The sequence below is a fragment of the Pterocles gutturalis genome, unplaced genomic scaffold, assembly GCF_000699245.1.
Source record: "Pterocles gutturalis isolate BGI_N339 unplaced genomic scaffold, ASM69924v1 scaffold6306, whole genome shotgun sequence".
Lineage (NCBI taxonomy): Eukaryota > Metazoa > Chordata > Aves > Pterocliformes > Pteroclidae > Pterocles > Pterocles gutturalis.
The window spans coordinates 123,292-138,042 of NW_010100197.1; the positions used below are offsets into that span (position 1 = coordinate 123,292).

The window sequence follows — 14,751 nt, forward strand, 5'->3', positions numbered from 1 at the left end:
CAGAGGGGTCAGTTGCTTGTGACCCTAAGTACTTTCTCGTGCTTTTACCCAGTAGAAAGTGTTCTTCCAGGCCTGTCTCCACGCTCTGTATCTCTACATGTGGATAGGGCCCCTCTCCCCAGCCCTGGCAATTGCTCTAGTCAGGTAAAAGGAATGTGCTGGATTAGTTGAAATGTCTCCTTGCTAGTAGGAAACCTGATTCTGAATTCCAGCTCGCAGCTGTGGTTAATGCCTCTATGAACAAGAAAGAAACAACAACGACACATTGTTATTGATTGCCTGCCTCCAATTCTAGATAGCTAATTGCATTTGAAATTATATGGATAATGAGAAATTGAAAACATCACAAGCATGTCTAGGTATTTGTGGGAAGTCTTGCAGGAGATTTAGAACATCTAGGCTTAAGGTCATGCTTAACACTAGACAACGTATAGTCATTGGTTTTGACAGATGTATCTTAATGCCACACAGTCTTAAAGAATGCAGGATGGCAGCTGGGCCAGAGTCTTACCCTCTGGATGACACAGTGTTGCTTGTATAATGGTGATGTAGTGATTTACATTTGGGAATTTAACCTGAACCAGCTAAGAATTCCTAACTCATTACATCCAACCTTACTCGTTCTTGCTGTTTCTCAACAAAGCTACAGATTAGGTGACTCATTGAGTGTTTCCATAATTCATAATATTACAACAGGTCCCTCAAGCGAAGTGACCTAAATACTACATATGCTGTGTGCTGTCTGTTGGGCTAATACATAGATAATAATATAAATAATATGTAAATAATACAAATAATGAATATGTATTCATGCAGCTCATTCACTGTGTGTGCTAGACATCATTGTTATTGCATCAGAAAACTGGAGAGGAAAGCAAAACATTCTTCCTTTTAAATCCACTACACTGAATGTGAAAATAACTGCAAGATAAGTATTATTTTCTGTCATATGTGAGGAGTATGTGCTTGCTGGGTAGAATCTAGATTGATTCCTTAAATCTCTTCTCAATCTTAAGCCTTAGTAGCACAAGCCAACTAAATTGGCCATTAAAATGCAATGAAATGCTGTAGCTCTTGGCTTAAATAAAAATTATTTACAGTACAAACGCTTCTTAGATTTGGATGGCTGATACAAAACTCTGAATCCCACATGTTTGCCATCTGTGCAGGGTGCTGTACAGGTCTTGTTTAGGTAGCGTATTGGGAGTATTCATTTTGTGATAATTTGTGTGGCTACTGGCATTTCTGAGTAAACACTTTTATGAGCACTTGGAGAAGGGTAACCCTTGTTGCCTAAGAGACAAGTAGATATCCCTTCCAGTTGGCAAAATAGTCTGCCTATTCCAATACTGGGATTGCTTCTCCACCCTGTTGTTTCCCACACCATTGCTTGGATAATCTGCAGTAAGTAGCAAGCTGGTACGGTTGTCACCCTCTGTGCAGCTCCTAGGGAGGGAAAGGAGAGGAGAAGGATGAAAAGATGAGCCAGAGCGGCACATTGTACATGGCTTACACGTGGCGGTCTCCGAATCAGTCTTTGCTGGTACAGTTTGAAGTAACCTAAAGGTTACTGGGGGTGTGTCCCTCATTATCCTTTTTGTTTCTGCTGCAAATAGGCAAGGGGCCAAGAGTGCAGAACTAGAAGTATGGCTGTTATATTTTTCACTTACATTTTCAAAGTACAATTTAAATTTGAAACACAATGTGATCCATACGTTGCTATGCCACTATTTATCTTTGTTCTGTAGGTGACAGAGAGAGAGTTGAAATCTGGAGGGGCAAATACAGCAGTGACAGAAAAGAACAAAAAAGAGTACATTGAGAGAATGGTTAAGTGGCGAGTGGAACGAGGAGTGGTTCAGCAAACAGAGGCCCTGGTCCGTGGCTTCTACGAAGTAAGTAACAAAATGATGCTCCAAACTGTCCTTCATTGGAACCCTAGGAAATGCCTAAACAGACACAGATGGCAAGGAATTGAGAGTGCCTGGATCTATAGAGTCAGGGACCTTCGATATGGCATGTTTAGCATTAAGGGAGAAAGGAAAGAAATGTGTATTCTGAAAGCATAAATTCTAAATCATCATGATCAAGAGCTAAGAAAGATACAGCTTTCCATTCACATAGTAAGAGAAGTAAGCATTTGCAAATTTTGTTTTACCCTGCTGTGATACAAAAGAAAAGTGTAAAGAATTGTACACTTCAGTGAGGAGCTGGTGTGACACGCTGTATCTTTGGGGACTCATTCCAGTAAAGTTGGTCCTAGGCTGCAGTCAGCTATTACCTTACTGGTATTCATGGATGCTGCTCCATTGTTGCCCCTGGATTTTGCTAATTTATCTTTGCTGAAGACCTGGATCTGAGAACATCCTTCTGGCAGAGCTGGTGCAAGGACTGACAAAGACTGGATGAAAACCTATGGCTTTGCTGACCAACCCATGGAGTCACCTATTCTTGCCGCCCTTACTAATCATATTTAAATATGTATCTTGCCCTGGCAGCTGTATAATATAAGTAGAAGTTGAGTTTCCCCTCGCAGAGAAAATAAACTGAAAGAATGGCAGCCTTGGAAAATGAAATGACAGATAATGGACAGTCAGAATAGTAGTGGCAAATAACGGCTCCAACCAGTCATGCACTTCCACTGGGGGTGGAAGCCAGTGTGGGTGGCTTTGTAGCTGAACAGACTTGGTCTGCCCTTACTTTTAGAAAGGGCTTGTCTAAGTGTCTCCGTAGGGTTTACTAAAGTGTGCATATGGTTCACTAGCTTTTTCTCACTGGGAATACTGCAGGCCATTTAAGCTTTTGGTTTCACATAATAAGAAAGCGAACCTCAGCTGCATCCTCAGTGAAGACCTGAGGACACTCCTACACAACTGTAATCAAGTTCCAATGTGAAACAAATATAAAATGAATGCTCCATGTTATAAATACAAACTTTGACTATCAAAATGACTTGACAGAATGAATGTAACAATGAAGAATGTTTTGCACAGATTACGTCCTGTCACTTGTATTGTTTCATTCTGGTCAAATCTCAGGTGTCATCGTTGTTTGCAGCTCAAAACATCAGCAGACTCCCTGAAGAAGAGCACAGATTTATCAGCAGAGGAGTGGACGTTAGCTGACAGCATGCAGACTTGGTCAGAATAAAGAGCTGGCCATCAGAGCCATAGGTTAATGAGACATTGCAGCTACTTTATTTCCAGTGTGAAACCGTGCTTACAAGTGCTTTTTGTTCCAGGTTGTAGACTCCAGGCTTGTCTCTGTTTTTGATGCCAGAGAATTGGAGCTGGTTATAGCTGGCACTGCAGAAATAGATCTCAATGACTGGCGTAACAACACAGAATATCGTGGAGGTAAACTGCCTGCTGATGCTTACTAATACCTTGACTGTTGTCAGTCTAAAACATGAAAGACTTGGTCCGTCTTTTCCTTCTGTCTTTCCTGAGGGAAATGCCCTATTTTATTCAGGAAGTTTTTGTGGAAGGTTTGGATCAACAGATGTAATAATACTGAAGTTGCTTCTGCTACTTCTGTCCAGATTTTACCCACTCAGTTCTTACTGACTTAACAGGAGTTTTGATTATTAAGAACTGACAAGGATTTGCAGTATTAGCTCTAAAAGTTATTTACTCAGAGGACTGCAAATGAACTCCTGGCCTCCCTGAAAGTAGTATCACAAGTCTTCTTGGCTTCAGCAGGGAGCTGAATTCAAGAGATGAATTTCACAATTCCCAATTACACTTCAACAAATACAGATCTTGCTTCACCATCCCCTCAGCCTAAACTATGTCAAGTTGGATTTTTTCTTTCCTTCTCCTCTAATGCTTCACCTGGTTTTGCTTTAAACGCTGAGCATGAGTTATCCAGGCTACGCTGGGTGATGGATATATGTGAAATCCACCAGTTCTGCACTACAAAAGGAAAGTCCCTGAGGTTCATGGATCCTCCCCTGAAATACAAGGTTTAAGTCTTTGCTGCTCACTGCCTGGCCTTCATGTTACCTTGAAATACGCAGCTGAAGCACAGCTGCTCCCCCAAGTTATTCTCCTCCTCCTTTTTTCTGTTTAGCTATTGAAACAGATTCAGCCTGGGTTTATGCTGGCTTTCACTAGCACAAACCAAGGCACAGAGCCCCCGAGGTGCAAAGTTTGCCAGGGAAGAGCTTGTGGCAGCAAACTCCTCTCCATGTGTTAAACACTATTGCAATCCAAAAGAGAATTTATTTGTGAACCAGAAATTGTTAAGTTGTTAGAACTCGGACTGTGTGGCATATCGCAATTGGACTTCTGTATCTCATGCAGGTAACCCCAGTTCTTGCCAAGGGATTTGTGAGAGGCCAGTGAACCTCAAATATATGAGTTTCGGGGTTTCAGATGAGTTAGTAATATTATTGTATCCACAGCCAGGACAAGATGGGGGCTGGGACCTACTGCTCATCAAGAACAAGATATATTGTTAGGTCAGGATCTTTTCTGTAGGAGATCTACTGCCCCACACTAGTGGGAACATATTTCGATGTCGCACATCCTACCTGGAGGGAGGTGATTTTAATTTCTCTCTCGCTTCTTGGTTTAGGTTACCATGATGGACACATAGTAATACGGTGGTTCTGGGCAGCAGTGGAGAGATTTAACAATGAGCAGAGACTCCGGTTGTTGCAATTTGTCACAGGAACATCAAGCGTGCCATACGAGGGCTTTGCAGCTCTCCGAGGGAGCAATGGGCTACGGCGCTTCTGTATAGAGAAATGGGGGAAAATAACCTCCCTCCCAAGGTATGTCCCAACTAGGATACAAAACCAGAGGTGCTGGGAGAAGGGTGAGCCAGGTACTTTTTTGCATCTCTCTGCCAATGAAGGATCATGAATACAGTAAGGACATCTTAAAACAGCAAAGAAACAATTATCAGTTTGTTCTGTAATTACATTCATAGAAAAGTGTTTTCTTTTACTGCCTTTTTGATTTACAGATTCAATTTAAACTACTTTGAATCCTGGGAAATAGTTAAGGTAAAGATTTCCGTAGGTCCAAACCTAGTTCTCTGATTTTGACTCTGGAACAGATCCAGACCAGCAGGAGCCTGCAGCTGATTCTGTTCCCTTTACTTCCAAAATACTAGTAAAAATACTTGTGAGTTTACAGAGCCATAAGAGCCAGAATCTGTCTCTGAGTTTTGGCCAGAGACCTGAGTGTAATCCCTTCATTTGCTCTGATAGTTCCACTTTTTCATCACGAGGAAACTTAGTGAAGGGACTTCAGACCGTTTGGTGCTAATACCCAATTTGTTGCATCTAGTTCAGTCAGCCAGCTCAGAGCAAATGAGCCATAATGTCATACAGGGTCAGTAGACTTCACAGTGCTCCCCAAAGGAGGGGTCATCTCCCTTTTCAGGACAAAGGGACCGGGGCACAGAGAAGTGCTCTGACTTGTCTGAGGCCACCCAAGAGAACCATGGCAGAGCCAGTGATACATTCAGCTTTGAGTTCTGCTCCAGCACGTTATGCATGACCAGCACTCCTCCTTCCTCACTGAAGGGAGTCACCTTCTCTTGAATGTCCTTACATTTGCCTGAGGCTCTGCCCCATTGAGAGTACAGAGCATTTTTCATGGGGCCACATCCTGGTATTTCTGAGATACTTTTGCTACGTGACCCTTTTACATAATATTTGCACATGCTTTCTGCCTGCTCTTATAATTTGCTTTCAGCTGCAGTCCAAAGGAGGCTACTTTCATGGTACAGAGAAAAAAACACCTTGCAGACCTTGCAGATACATTCAGACAGTCAGTTAACAATGGGTCTGGTCCAGTTTTCTAGTTACTTGCAATCCATGTTGTTTACCCAGAAGCATACTATAAAACACGGACTTGAGCAGACCTCCAGAGTCTTCTGGAGAGGGAAGATCCAAGTATGGTCACCCTCTTAGTACCAGCCTGCTCAAATCCATGCTTATGCTTCGGGGAGACAGGAGCTAGACCAGGGCGTTATAGCAGGCATTCTGAGCTGACATCTTACACTGACTCCCTCTAAAGTCAGGAAAAGGGCAGTAAGTGTTTTTAAGGCACAATTCATCTCACCTGTACACAGACATTTAAACTAGCTCATCTGAGCCACTCCTGGTGCATTCTGATTTATGTCCATCAACCATAAAGACACTACAGAGACTATATGGAGAACTAGAGCCTACATAAAAGCTAGATGTAGGCACTGAGATTTAAAACCAGATGAAAACATGTAAGGTCAGTGAGATGACTCATGGCCTCTGAGCTTCAGCCAGCAGTGTGGAAAGAAAGCCTGAGAGCTACAGTTTGCTATGCGTAAGCCTGGTCCTCCTTTTGCAGCATATATATAGTCTGGTTCTATGTAAGGGTTTCAGAGCTGGCCAAGGGCATTCAGCGGGCCAGGGGCATCCCTGCCTGTAGACAGGCAGCAAACGGAAGCCACAGACATGTGCAGCATTTCTGCAGAGCTCTCTTTGCACTCCTGGGATGGAAAAGGGGCGAGAGGGGAGGGTGCACCTTGGCGTGTGCACAGAAAATGCCCTGGGCTGACCTATCAAGTTCTGAAAAGGTAATTGGCCTCTTTCTGCTCTGTTTAATTTTCTTTGTGAACCTAGGCATTAGTTATGACCTAGATTCAGTTAGCCCGGAGATACTCACATTAAGGACTTTTATGTTTGTCTGCTGATCACCCAACCTGTTGCTCTCCCTGCAAGAGGCCTCTTTTCCAGGTGAAAGTTGTTAGCACCTTTTAGAAGTCTTAGAGCTCTGCATTCTTTTTAGCCAGGGGAAAGAGAAACAACACTTGCTCATGGGGAATAAACACAGCTTGATCATGGTGAATTATTACCTGCATTTTTATAAAATTATGGGTGCTGCCAAGTATACATAGTGTTAAGAAATACATAAAACACACAGGCTAAACCTGGAGGCTCCCTAAATCCTTAGTTAAGCAACTAAATAAATGTTATTTTAAACTTTTTTAAATGCCTGATTATGGATTGCTCATGTTTATTTAGATTTACTTACGTATTTACTTAGACTTAGAGGCTAAAAAAAAGTCTCATGTCATATCCTGTAGGCCTTTTGGCCCCTGCGATATGAGCGTAACTAACTTTAGCTGTTTAAAGTAAACCACAAAAAATTCCCTTGTCCTTCTAACAATTCCTACAGTTTCAAAGTGAGAATTACCCTTGCTCCATGTTTTCAAAGTCCTAGGAAAACAACCCTAGGTTTCCCACGTCTTAGCAATCATAAGATTTAGTCATTTATGTGCTTAGGTGTAGATTGCACCTCTTAGTTACTGGCCTTAGTTCTTGGCCTCTGACCCAATAAATGATGCTGTGAGAGGTGTTACGGAAGCTTGCATAAAGCTGATGCATTTGGCTTTCCTGACATCCACGTAGATGGTGGGTCACTGGGGATAGATTAGTCTGACCTTTGGGTTTTCAGCTCCTTTACAAAGCATTGAGGTAACTTTTAGCTCTATCAGGAGAGTCCAGGACTCTTTCTGTATTCTCTCACTCCTGCTCCAGATAGCTGAAGTAGTGAGTGACTCTCCCTTACATCTTCTCCTTACACTTCGGCAATGGAGCATGCAGCTGCCATTTCCTTTTACTGAGCAAAGATGCGATAATACCTAAACCAGACATGGGTCTGCACTTGAGACAGCAACGTGGCACCCCCAGGAAAAGAAGCATGGTATAAATTTCTAAAATGCAGCATTTTTTGAAGAATAACTGTTAATACATAATGTCTAGAGTGCTTCTTGAAAGCACAGAGGATAAGCAAGACTTTTTCAGGAAGCTTAAGAATCCAGTAACTCCATTCTAAATCAGTGCTCTTGTTCATCAGTACCAGTTCCCTTACACGAACAGGGTAGTGGTGGTCCTCTGAAGCAGGAAGCCTCTGTTCACCTTTCCTGGATCATGCAGGTATTTAACACCGAATCAGCTGTAGCAGCAGTTTCACACTAACTTATTCTGTGTTCCTCACCAAGCGTTAATGGACAGGCACTTGCTTTCTAGCTAGAATAACATAGCTTTATCTGATATTGTGGGAGAAGAGCTCATGGCCCAAAACAAACCTGTGCAAAGAACTAGCATGTTTTCTACTGTAGCTATAGGAGACAACAGTTCCCTCTTCTTAAAACCTCAGGCTGCAAAAGTGTTCAATGCCTACAAATGCAACTGCTGCATCTTCTGGTTGTGCTCCTCACCTGGCCAAAACTCCTGTCAGCTCCAAGGTTGTTCCTGTTTGAGTATCAATTAAGAACCTCAGCATGTATCGCCGTGATTCAAACAATAACATTTGATGCAGTGAGGTCACTTTCCCCACCAGTGCTGAGCTGCAACTACCCTTTCATCCAAAGAGCTTTTAATTCAGCAGAGTAATGTTAGTGATTACCACCGTGCTGTCTGTGGTTTATGTATGATAAAGATTACCAGTGCAAGTAAACATCTGATCTTTTGTGAGAGAATTCTGTTCCTCCCTATTAGATGAACAAGTATTTAATCACCCCAGAATCCCATATAGCAATTAAGAAAAGATTGTGTATGACTACAGAATTATTCTCATAATTTCCTTTTTTCCCAGTGGACTGAGTGTGCTTTGCTGTCTTTTATCATTCCTTATCTTCTATCCCTCTTCTTTTTTATCTTTTCTCACATACAACAGAAATACATCTACAAAACTACATTGATCTATAAAGCAGTGGTTCCCAGACAGCATCTAAGTGTTCCTTCTTACAGACAAAAGGAACAGAAGTTGATACCTGTGGGTCCTGAGGTTGATCAGAGAGGGGCTTGTGGGTTCATCTATAGAAAACAAGGTGAAAAGGAGAAGTGCCCAGTTGCTGCCTGACAGGCATAGTTATGTTAGAACGCAAGTCTTATTTTAGTTGATGGGTTCAAGATACATAAGATAGGAAGGGGTTCTGTGCACACTTACTGCCTTTGGACTCTCATTGCTATGGGGATTAAAGGAAGTGACAACAAAAAATGAAGAATGAAAAAATCTTAAAAGCTTATACTTACAATTTTTAGAGATACTTCTTAAAAGGAAAGAAATAGCACAGCACTGTGAACAGTGAGCAAGATTAAAGGTTCAGATCCATCAAAACTACTCTGAGCAATAAAGACAAAGTGCCAGTAGAATGCTATTTTAAAGCAGTCTGTTTACTGCTTTACTTACTGGAGGATTAGGGCACAGAGGGTCAGAGTTGGTTTGTACAATTTTATCTTGCATTTTCTTCTAGACAAGCCAGAATCCTTTCCATAAAAGCTCTTACCAATCTAGTTCTTATTCTAGACCTCTCAGTCCCTGACCACCCTCTCAAATGTCAGTAGGCTTATGTGGTAGGAGGCTTAATCAAGGGAAGAAAGACTTTTCTCATTGCAATGACTGTTTCTTGCACTGCTCATGTAAAGTTTTCACCCCAATATGTGCAGCAAGCCCAGTACTACAAAATAGCAAATGTTCCCTGGATTATGCTTACTGTAGTCACTCTCACTGGGATCAGTAGTAGGAGGTCAACACCATTCAGGAAGAACTTCAAGGCCAGGCTGGATGAGGCTTTGAGCAACCTGGGCTAGTGGGAGGTGTCCCTGCCCATGGCAGGGGTGTTGGAACTCGATGATCTTTAAGGTCCTTTCCAACCCAAACCATTCTGTGATTCTATGAACTTACCCCTTCAGAGGACAAGGCACAAAGTTAGGCAACAGTGGCTGTTATGGAAGATATCCTTGCCTCTTAATCACCCTGTGTACTGCAGTATCACACAGCAATATGATATAACAGACTAGAGGCTGAACAATTTGTCTTTACCCAGTTTGGAAATTAAAAGTTTTCAGTTGCAAGAGGCAAAGGCACTATGTACAGCAATACTGAGGACAGAGGGAACACTCTCTTATTTCAGGTGAGGCAGAATATGTTCAGTTACACAAGTAGACACCATGTCTGACCTTTGCAACAAAGAACCAATTAGACCCATGGCTTTATGTATACCAGACAATTTTGCACATAATTATCTTGTTGTAAGATGGAGTGGGCTTCACTGGCACCATTGGAGTTGCAGTAGATCCACATTAGTTTCACAGACCAGAATTTGAACGCAGGTTTTGCCCTTATGACTTTGCATATTGTGGTTTGCACCTTAAGTAGGTAGAAGTGTAAACCTAACCAAAATTAACCTAAATGAAAATTAGTTTTCATTTTTTATTTGATGGCATTTTTTTGGAGTGAAAGGACTTTTTTCTACAAAGTTGTTGAACTGCAGAACACAAGAGGTTGCTTGGCAAAATGCTTCAGTGTTTCTAGACATGTTAACTTTTTCTTCCTTTCTTTGTTAATAGTTTCTCCCCACAATAAATTCCTTGAGACCTTCTACAGAAGAGTCCATTTCTGTAAACCTCATTAAGAGGAAAAGGAATGGATCTTTTTTCTGCGTTTGACTAGGTCAGGTATTACTAAAAGTCAACAGCATTGCAAGGTTGTTTTATAACCAGTATGAAATGAGATGGATGATGATCAGTCAAGATGAGTGTCTGGAAGAAAGTAAACACTAGAGTCAGTGGCTGTGGATATGTCTGCAACGCACAATAGCGACGTCTGAGATGCTGTGGTCTCAGACAGTTCAATGTGCCATGGTTAAGTACCATACAGAGATATTACTTTAGGTTCAGCGAAGTTATACTAGCAGAATCCATACCTGAGCCACCACAACTATGCTGCTTCCAGTTCTGGAGCCAGGCAGCTGAGCTCCTCAAGACCAGCTGTCTCTGAATGGTGCTGTCTTGCCTATGATAAACATGCTCTGAATGGACTACAAGAATCCTTCAGTTAATTAACTACTGGTGGCTGATGTGTATTGGCAATGGATTGTAGAAGCTACTTACACTGCCAAAGATTGCTGAGATAACAATACACAGTGCAAGGCTACTCAGGGATAATACACATGAGCTGCCATGTTTAATTTCAAGAGATGTATTAAATAATGGCTTTCTTAAGGTTCCTTTTTCACTAGCTCACATGTGTTCCCAGCTCATTTCCACAAATCCTGTGTTTATTGTATACTCCCTCTGAGAGTGACCAGCTAACAGATCTTCATTCAGAAGGGGGAAAGGGATGGTAACAGCTCCTCTAATTGAAATTGTGTGATGCCGTGAAGATTACATGCCTCCAGCTATTTCAGTTGCCTGATTGCTTTTAAAGATTCACCACTGGTGCTAGATAAAACTCTCCCTCTGAATCTGCAAGTCTCAGGCCAGCCCATCTACCAAGTATCATGCTTTTCTCACTTTCTGGGTGGCCTAAGAGATGACTAGCACGGTTTCAAATAGTTTCTCCAAGATAGCTCTTCTGCTTCAATTTTGAAGAAACAACATTGAATTGAAATATGATCTAGAAAAGCTAAAACAACTTCACAGCTTAAGGGCCAGGAATTTAGACATTTTTTAACCATTGAGGCCACATTTCCTTCTGTAGAGTTTTGTCAATTCAGATTTATCAGAGGGAGCAAGAGGAGGAAACAAATATTTCTAGCATCATATAAAACTCCAAGCTGACTGAAAAAAAAAAAAAAAAAGCCATTTTAATGAAAATGTGTCCCCCCCCCATTTGTTGAATGAGGTCTACATTTTCGCAGTCAGTTGAAATGGATGAATTGTTGGGGCAGAGACTGTTTCTTTGCTCCACATTTGTATAACACCTCACACAGTGCAGTCCGCATCTGGGTCTAATTGCTGCTACCAGAAAAGCTGCAACAAGGTGGAGGCATGCATGGAACCAGTTCCACAGCTTCTTTTGAAGGCGCTGCCAAATGAGGGTAAATGTAATGATAGAACTGGGGGAAGAGAGGGTCATCAAGTTGTCAGCTTGCTCTTCACAAAATATTTTGCTTTTGCTGTGGCTACTACAAATAAATAACATTTAAAGGCCAGACTTGCAGCATATGGCCAACAGCTGACTTACAGGTACATTTTCAGCAGCCTTCCTTTTAGGAGCAACCTTCCAGTTAGCAGATCCCAGCATGGTCTTTTACCGGTCAGCCCTGCCTTGCTATAAACACATGCTGAGCCCATTCTGTCCATGTAGTTCATCACATTATGCTTGTCCACTGGTGCAAAACTTACTAGCTGCTCGTGTTGGATGTACAGCTGAGTTGCATTTTTTTGGACAAACTCAAAGCAACCAAAATTGTAGTAGTGGAGCTTTCTCCCTATCAGGGACTAGACCCCTGCTTCCTCAGTGACCTCCAGCATTCTTCTCCATGAAGATCCCTGCAAGATCCATGCAACATCTAATGCAGAGATAGCAGAGAATGATGTTGATAGTTAACTTGTGTCTTCTATTGGAAATATTCATGTGTATGTGCATATACATTTCAGTACCTCAGATTTTGGCTGAATTTGAGAGTTTTACTTTAATAGTTAGAATTTCTTTTTATCTCTCTTGAGTGAACTGGAATATCTTGAGTGTCAGTAGGAACTTGTTTTCTCAATTCTTATTTTCTCAAGATATTTAGATTAAGCTTAACATGTAGCATATTTTCCTTTTGCAGGGCACACACTTGTTTCAACCGTTTGGATCTTCCACCTTACCCCTCATATTCTATGCTGTATGAAAAGCTGCTGACAGCTGTTGAAGAAACTAGCACCTTTGGACTTGAATGAGGGGGTTCAGGCACTTCTGGTGTTTTTCTGGCTGATGATGTCACCTTTCCTGTCCACCATCATTTGATCTTGGTTTCCCATGTTTTTATTTTTGAAAACAAAACAAACAAACAAACAAACAAAATCAAGATTGACGAAAGCTGTGCATGAAGAACTGCCGCCCTGTAAGATCTAACCTTCATGCTTTCATCCTCTGTTTCCAACGGACTGCTAGTCTGTATGCAATAGAAAACCAACTGTCTCAAGGTTTCTGTATATCTCTACATACCTCCATTAATAACAATGAAAATACAAATGCAAGTTACACTACACTTGACCAAATGTTAATAAATGTTTACTTCCACCTACGTTGATTAAAAAATTAAAAAAAACCTCATCAAGCATTCCAAGCTTTTATATGCCCACAGCTTCTAAGTCAATTCACAGCCCATCTTTCTTCTTAACTCTTGAATCCAGTACTAAGAGCTGGTAAAATATATCTTCATCCTTCCTTGTTTTCCCTGTATGTATTGTCCGTCTGAGAGACACCTGTGAGCAAAACTGAAATATTTATATCTGAACTCATGATCCACATCAGTTACATCAGCTGGAACTGGCCCAGATACATGGTGCAGATAAGACCTTCAAAAACTCAGAAAACAACCTGTAATGCGATGCAAAGCATAACAGCACTTGTTATGATTGTTACTTGCCAGTACTGGAGAGAACTTGCACTTCAGAGATATTGGGAGGGGCATCTCCATTGTAATGTTTACCACACAAGAAGCACAAGGTTGTGCACACTCAAGAAGGATGTCTTATGTAGCATAAAGGACAAGGCTCCATTTCCTTAGTATTGTATATGAAAAGGAAAAGGGGAAATACGAAGAATGTTCTACTCTTATGAATACCCTTGGGTTTTGTTTACCAGATCTTTGTTTTCTGATGTTTGAAATGCTCCTTTCCAAATGAGAAGTCTAGACAATCCCATGCCATGTGTCAGAAGCCATGTATTTTCTGTCAGGCTGGGCTACTCTATGGTTGCTGGAGGCGGTTTTCAGTTCTGTCGTTTTTCTTTCCTTGTTCAGTGCAAATCTCCATAACCTCAAGAGTGGTTGTAGACAGAAGGTTTTAGTCTAGGGTCTATTAAATGAGAAGCTGCAGTGAATGAGGGTGCTTGTCAGGGATGAAGGGGATTGTAACTCTCTTTGGGTTAAGAATTTGTTGTACTTTCTCTTGGAGTAAGCCCAAAGGCCCTCCAAGCATGTTAGGTACCACTAAACTAAAGATCTAGCTCTTGTTACAGTACACATAACCCTCTTCAGTTTGGTGTACTTTGTATTCCAACTCTGAGGGTGAGGAATGAAGGAAAACAGCAGTAGTCTTCCCTTCGGATGGATTTTGCTGAAGCTGTTAACAATCACCCTCACTGCTCTGATTGTGTTCTATTTATTAATCTTTGCTGCCCTTGTTTTCCAAGACTAATCTGATATTGAAAGTGTTGGTCTTAACTGGGAAAAGGAAATACGAAGTATCTTTACTTCTGATTAAATATGTTAAAGGATGCATGAAATACGAAGTGAGAAACTTGTGAAGGGTGAGTGAAGGTAAGTGAGAAGGTAACATCATGGTGTCTAGAAGCTCATGTGAAATACCACAACCCCTTGGGGGCTTGTTACTGGTAGTTTTGTGTTAGCTATGCTGCAGAAAACTGGCAAATTAGGAGATCAGTTCAATGTCTGACACATCTAATTTCCTTAAGTTTTCTCTCCAGAGAAAAGAATTGGACCCTGCTTTCCCACAGATTTTTATGTTGGCTATTGTGATGAGTTTGCCCTTGGCTGGGGGCCAAACCACACACCCACTCACACAATTCCCCCCCTACCCAAGGACAGGGGAGAGAATTAAAAGGGTAAAGGGAAAAAGGACTCGTGGGTTGAGATAAGAACAATTTAATAAGCAAACTACAATAATATTGAAAATAATACTATATACAAATATACAAATGAGTGATACACAGTGACACTGCCCCCCACCCCCCGCCACCCGATGACCAAGGCTCAGCCTGTTCCCGGCTAACGATCCCGGAGCAGGGAGAGTCC

At 41.6% G+C, this 14,751-nt stretch overlaps 1 protein-coding gene across 1 annotated transcript in view; it reads left to right on the forward strand.

Annotated features, from left to right (window-relative positions):
- Positions 1-13,053, forward strand: part of HECW1 (HECT, C2 and WW domain containing E3 ubiquitin protein ligase 1) — a gene marked incomplete at its 5' end in the record, with an annotated part of 125,589 nt that extends 112,536 nt beyond the window's left edge. The window contains 4 exons of the mRNA XM_010078769.1: positions 1,749-1,895; positions 3,242-3,356; positions 4,579-4,777; positions 12,559-13,053. Coding sequence (XP_010077071.1) covers positions 1,749-1,895; positions 3,242-3,356; positions 4,579-4,777; positions 12,559-12,670 — 573 coding nt within the window. The remainder of the gene's footprint in view (positions 1-1,748; positions 1,896-3,241; positions 3,357-4,578; positions 4,778-12,558) is intronic.
- Between the last annotated feature and the right edge of the window lie 1,698 nt (positions 13,054-14,751).